This window comes from Pipistrellus hanaki (assembly GCF_964339955.1).
Source record: "Pipistrellus hanaki genome assembly, chromosome: 15".
Lineage (NCBI taxonomy): Eukaryota > Metazoa > Chordata > Mammalia > Chiroptera > Vespertilionidae > Pipistrellus > Pipistrellus hanaki.
In genome coordinates, this window is record NC_140517.1 from 12,169,494 (window position 1) to 12,176,139 (window position 6,646).

At 50.0% G+C, this 6,646-nt stretch overlaps 2 protein-coding genes across 3 annotated transcripts in view; one reads left to right on the top strand and one right to left on the bottom strand.

Annotated features, from left to right (window-relative positions):
- The window catches only part of HAS3 (hyaluronan synthase 3), a 55,224-nt gene extending 52,609 nt beyond the window's left edge, over positions 1 to 2,615 (top strand). For both annotated transcript variants that reach the window (XM_084861069.1, XM_084861070.1), the window contains 2 exons: positions 371 to 472; positions 1,667 to 2,615. In XM_084861069.1, coding sequence (XP_084717195.1) covers positions 371 to 472; positions 1,667 to 2,590 — 1,026 coding nt within the window. In that variant the 3' untranslated portion in view covers positions 2,591 to 2,615. The remainder of the gene's footprint in view (positions 1 to 370; positions 473 to 1,666) is intronic.
- The window catches only part of TMED6 (transmembrane p24 trafficking protein 6), a 328,748-nt gene that overhangs the window by 171,161 nt on the left and 150,941 nt on the right, over positions 1 to 6,646 (bottom strand). The window lies entirely within an intron of this gene.

Genomic DNA, 6,646 nt, shown 5'->3' on the forward strand with positions numbered 1-6,646 from the left:
GGGATAGTTTTGGGCAACAGCCTCTGGCAAGAGCTTGGCCTTCTGAGGTGTGTCTGCTGGCCTTGGTCTGGGCACTGTGCCTGCACTTGCGTTCTCAGGAGCCTGGCTTCATAGAGGCTAAAGACCAGTCCAGTACAAAGCCTTCCTCCCTTCCCAGGTCCAGCATAGACAGACGCCTGGGTTTCTCTCTCCGCTAGTGGTTGTCAAGCCCGGTGTCCGGACTCTTCTTTTCCTTACTTGCCTTTGTTACCCCTCTCACCCCTTCCGTTTGGCACAGATCTCTTAGCTAGTGGCCAGAAGCGAACCATATGAGAGGGGGACTGTGAGCGGACTGAGGTCAGAGTGGGCTAACAGTGCATTTCCTCTGCAGGTGTGTGACTCGGACACCGTCCTGGACCCAGCCTGCACCATCGAGATGCTTCGAGTCCTCGAGGAGGACCCCCAAGTAGGAGGCGTTGGGGGCGATGTCCAAGTAAGAAGTAACTAAGGGTTCCCGGGGGTGGGGGCTGGGTCTCTTAGCTTCCTAATCCAATTGGATGTCCGGGAAGTGGGCATCTTGGCTTCCTCGTACTTTCGGGGGGAAGAGGAATATTCCTTTCTGACAGTTTCAAATGGTTCACTTGCTATTCAGCTCCTTTCCTGCCCTTTTGAAACCCGAGGGGAGAAAGTTACTTACCGGGTACGGAGAGAGCCTATGTTGCCGGGAGGGGCACAGCATTCTGAGCCCACTGGTCCTGCAAGGTGCTTCCTATTTGGTAACACAGCAAGCACCTCTCAAGTTAGACCCTTGAGAAACCCTTGTTCTAGGGTTAATTGCTCGGAGCAGCTCTGGGCAATGTGGTCAGAATAAGGGCAGTCGCTTCTTCCAGAGGATACGGCTCGTATCACACCAGCCCTTCCCAATAAACTTTCCCCCTGAAGGGTCGGGACAGGTGACTGGGTGTTGTTCCGCATCTTTCTCAAGGCCTTCTCTCTAGCACTGCCACAGGCCGCTGCCTGAGACCGCAGGTGGCTGTGACTGCTAGAGCAGCGTTTTTCAACCGCTGTTCCGCGGCACACTAGTGTTGTTGTGTTAGTGAAAAATTATAAAATAGTGAAAAATTATAAAATTCTTGTCTTGTCTGCACCTACGGCACACCAGGCAACAACTAGAGATGTTGCCTGGTGTGCCGTAGGTGCAGACAAGACAAGAATTTTATAATTTTTCACTATTTTGTTTACTTAATATTTCATAATAAAGTAATTATAAAATACTTTCTTTGTGTTTATTTGATTCCTATTCAAGAGAATTACTTTATATATAGTCAATATAGGCACAGTGTTAAATTTTTTAACATTTTCTAATGGTGGTGTGCCTCGTGATTTTTTTCATGAAACAAGTGTGCCTTTGCCCAAAAAAAGGTTGAAAAACACTGTGCTAGAGTAACGTCACTGGGACAGTCCATGCAGGCGGCTCAGGGGAGAGTTGGGGCTGGTGCTGGGGAGAGAGACTGTGGTTGGCTCCTCTGAGCCTCGGGTTTCCCAGCCATCGGGCTGGGACTGATGGCCGGGAATTTGAGCAGTGGGCTAGGAACTCAGGGTAGGGAGGCGTCCTGGTCTCCGGTGTGTGCCTCCCGGGTCTCACGGTCTCGGGTGTGGAGGCCCAGCATGTATGGTTCCCTTGCAGATCCTCAACAAGTACGACTCATGGATCTCCTTCCTGAGCAGCGTGCGGTACTGGATGGCCTTCAACGTGGAGCGGGCCTGCCAGTCCTACTTTGGCTGCGTGCAGTGCATCAGTGGGCCGCTGGGCATGTACCGCAACAGCCTCCTCCAGCAGTTCCTGGAAGATTGGTACCATCAGAAGTTCCTAGGCAGCAAGTGCAGCTTTGGGGATGACCGGCACCTCACCAACCGAGTCCTGAGCCTGGGCTACAGGACTAAGTACACAGCGCGTTCCAAGTGCCTCACGGAAACCCCCACCAAGTACCTCCGGTGGCTCAACCAGCAGACCCGCTGGAGCAAGTCTTACTTCCGGGAGTGGCTCTACAACTCCCTGTGGTTCCATAAGCACCACCTCTGGATGACCTACGAGTCCGTGGTCACCGGCTTCTTCCCCTTCTTCCTCATCGCCACGGTCATCCAGCTCTTCTACCGCGGCCGCATCTGGAACATTCTCCTCTTCCTGCTGACGGTGCAGCTGGTGGGCATCATCAAGGCCACCTACGCCTGCTTCCTCCGGGGCAACGCGGAGATGATCTTCATGTCCCTGTACTCCCTCCTCTACATGTCCAGCCTCCTGCCAGCCAAGATCTTCGCCATCGCTACCATCAACAAATCCGGCTGGGGCACCTCCGGCCGGAAAACCATCGTGGTGAACTTCATCGGCCTCATCCCCGTGTCCATCTGGGTGGCAGTCCTCCTGGGAGGCCTGGCGTACACCGCCTACTGCCAGGATCTGTTCAGTGAGAGGGAGCTAGCCTTCCTCGTCTCCGGAGCCATCCTGTACGGCTGCTACTGGGTGGCCCTCCTCATGCTGTATCTGGCCATCATCGCCCGGCGATGCGGGAAGAAGCCAGAGCAGTACAGCTTAGCTTTTGCTGAGGTGTGACGTAACCCTCAAGCAGAGCCGGAAAAAGTGCAATGGGTGAGGGAGGGAAGGGGAACGGAGGAGAAAAGATGGGGTGGGAGGGAGGAGGGAAACGCTGTTTTAGTTTCTTGATGGTCCAAAGGACGAATCTGAAGTGCAAAGAAAGGTGACTGTAGTATGGCCCAGGGCTGTTCTGCTTAGGGAAGGCAACACCAGCTCCAGCTCAGGGTGGTAGAGGAGACATGTTTTCAGGCTGCCTGGCTGCTACGCGGTGGAACAATTCCACTCCTGCCCCAGGATCCAGAGGGAACTCAGGAGTGTGTTAAATCAGTCAGTTCCAACCATAGCAACTTCTGACAGGTACGTGAGCAAAGCCAGCTGCGGGAAGGGGTTCTCTTAGCCCATTTGAACACGACCAGAGGTGGAGGTAGAATTTGAGATGTGGGCCAGCTAGCAATGTCTCCCCCCTCAATCTAGTTATCAATGCAATAAGATTGTGCCTGAGTTACAAGGCCCGGAAGCCTGATCTCTGGGCATCAGAAAACAGGGTACAGGAATGGTGCTTTATTATGTGTACCCCATTCCACATCTCCACATCCCAAGGATGAGCCAAACTAGCAGGGAGTTAGTATTGAACTGCTTTAAATATACATAGATGTGAATGTTAAAAAGGAAAACTTGACAGGAGGAACAAAGGTTGGTAGTGGTGCTCAAAGCTATGGGCTATATGGAGGTCTATATATATATATATTCTACCTGGAAACTGCCTAGATCAGTGGTGGGCAAACTGCGGCTCACGAGCCACATGCGGCTCTTTGGCCCCTTGAGTGTGGCTCGGCATTAGAACCACTTCTTCAAAATAGACTCGCCCAGGCCGACAACCGACTTCTGCACATGGGCCATGAAGTTTCAGTCGCACTGTACGTGGTATTTTGTGGAAGAGTCACACTCAAGGGGCCAAAGAGCCGCGTGTGGCTCGCAAGCCACGGTTTGCCGACCACTGGCCTAGACATCTAGATGTGCTTGTCTGCTGAGGAGAGAAAATGTTTCAGTCATCTACCAGGGAGATTTAAACCCCAACATACTAAGGAAGGAAGGGAGGGCTCAGTATTTCAACCTGTGTACTCATGAAGTCCTCTTAAATTCAGCTGAGTCCCAAGATGGCCACCTTACTGATTTCCAGGTGATGTCGTCACCTCTTTGCCCTCCTCCTCATTGGGCAAATTTCACAAGGTGGCAAGGGAGTCAGCACCTGGACTCTCACAGGCTCCTCTGTAACAGGCAAGCTTGCCCTCAGCACATGGGGAAACCTACTAGGAGCCTCTGACCAAATTGGCTGCCATCTTGGAACTGCTTGGAATGATTCCTTGGCAGCTGGGTAGCATGCATGACTTTCAAGCTACAATTCTTTTTTTTAAAAAATATATTTTTGTTGATTTCCGAAAGGAAGGGAGAGGGAGAGATAGAAACATCAATGATGAGAGAGAATCATTGATTGGCTGCCTCCTGCAGGTCCCCTACTGGGGATGGAGCCCACAACAAGGGCATGTGCCCTTGACTGGAATTGAACCTGGGACCCTTGAGTCCGCAGGCCGACGCTCTATCCACTGAACCAAGCCAGCCAGGGCCAGGCTACAATTCTTGACAATCGTCTCTAATGGAAAGCTTTTCCGTGTCCCCTAAGTGAACCCTCAAATCCAAGCTGGTCATCTCTGAGACTGTCCATTCTCCTCAGTGGCTTCTCCAGGGAATTCTTACAGACAAGCTGTGGATAGTGACGACTGCATTTGCTTCTTTCCAGAAACCAAACGAGGAGATGGAATTGATTCCTAAATCCTAAGGTTCTTGCTTTCTCATTTCATTTGAGGCAGCTTTATTTCCTTCTGCTTTTGGTGGGGAATGATGAGGGAAACCCATTTTCTAGAGATAGGCAGTCCACAGACTGTTCTCAGCTCTTGGGTTTGAAACCTGGATCTTGACTAAGCCTCTGACTTAGGGGTTGCTTGCTCATGTGTGCTGTCTCCAAATGCCCTTTTTCAGAGGGTCCAACTAACCCTTCAGAATGAGCACTGAGGTAGAGAGGAGTGGAGGGGCAAGCCTGTAGCATACCTAGGTGCTTCCCACAAAGGAACAAGTGTGCCGAGTCACAGATTGGCAAACCCTGGTGCTTTCCTTCAACTCCCACGAACTCAAGGGTTTTCCAAGTGCAGCCAACATGGCTGCATCACACAGACCTCAAGTTTCTGACAAGACTGCTGGGTGGCGCTGGGCCCAGTCCATGAAGGCTCTCAGAGGAGGCAGCAGCCATTTGCCGAAGGCAGTTGTTCACGACTCTCCCGTGTTTTTGCTGACCAAGAAGTAAACTATTTTGAGCACCACAATGGAGGAAATCCGGTCAGCCAACTGCAGAGCTCAGACTTCACTAAGGGCTGTTTTTCTTCAGCTTCCACTCGAAGGGTAACATAGGATGGGCTCCCAGATGGAAAAACCATCAGGCTGTCCTACCATCAGCTCTGCCTTGCACTGTTATCGACTTTTCCTCGTATCAAAAGTAGTGGGCTCACAACATTTGACCTCGACTGGTTTTTCTAAGTTATTTTGTACGTTTTTCAGCAGTGAAACCAAACTGGGTCTTCAGCTTTATCCCTGTTTCTGGCAAGGGAAGAGCCTTTATACAACTGGACACCTTTTGGTTTTTCTTCATTGAAAATTTTAACTGTCTTTTTTGTATTATTTCTACAATAATTTGTAAACTATTTATTTTTACCTGCTTTTTTTAACTTTTCAGGTCAAATTTTTTATAATGCACATATTTGTCAAAATAAAGATTCTCTCATACTGCTGTCTCTGAGCTACTTCCTCCCTTGTTGTACTCAATGAACGCTGACTCTTTATTCCACTTTCAAAAGTTGCACTTGAGCTAGAAATAGTTTCAGTAATTCGAGTGTCACTCAGAAGCAGGATGAGCTGTCACAGCTGCCTCTGAACCTGGGGAATACCGTAAGCCTACCTTGATGATAACTGTACACCTATGGTGGCTTAACTTTTATTGAAGGGGGGGGGGGGGGTCTTTGGTGAAATTACTGGCAGAGGAGTGAGCTAAAGCTAAAAATCAAGCTTGCTTCTTTCTTGACTGAAAGTGTTTTATCTGTCAGATAATACAGGACTGTGGCCAAGCTGAAACCATGAAAAGCAGTGGGATAACTTCCTTCCCTGTGGAACAGGTAATAGAACAGCGACACTAGAAACCCTCTCATCCCGTTTTATTAAACAGTAAGAAAAGATACAACGCAGGAAAAACACCAACCATCCTTTCACATCAGGTTGAACAAAGCACAGTGATTTCTTCCCTCCAACCCCCACCCTTCCCACCCTCCTCCCCCTATCCCATCCACATCAGTTTAAATTTTGAGGTTCTTTGATTGGGAGTACCAGTGGAGAGGGAGTTGGATGAACAGTGGAGCCTTGATTCTGGCCTTCTCTAGGTCCCAGAGAAGGAAACTCCAAGACCTGCCAGTCAAGTGGAAATTATACTTGGTGGGTCTTGAACGCGGCTGCCCACCTCCCCGTTCTGTGTCAGGCCCCCAGGGAAAGGTATGGCAGTGGAGGACAGGTCCAAGCTGCCCGGGTCAGAGCTGCTGAAGCATGGTCCGTTCACCAATGCAACATTGCTAGAGCAGTGAGCTGAGTCTCCAGTGGTGAGCAGGGAACTACATATGAATTGGGACCTGCAGGTCAATGTATCCCTGAGGAAAAGTCCACAAGAACAATTCAAGAAACTAGCAAGAAACAAGGGGCGGAAAGCTGTGGGACAAAAGCACAGCAGGATTCTGGAAGGCTAGAGATCCTTTCTCTCAAGGCTGGGATCATTCCCACCTGCCATAGTCCATGTCCCACAAATAACATGTCACCTTTAATCAAGAAAGAAGCAGAGTTTGAAAAAGGATGACTCATTTGAACTTGAGCCCAGCTATATACTTCCGACTGTAGCTCCATGACTACCCTTTTACCTAAAACAGCATCTGCCCAGAACCACGATGCCTGGAGACCAAGGTGGTCCTAGAGAGAAAACGCTGT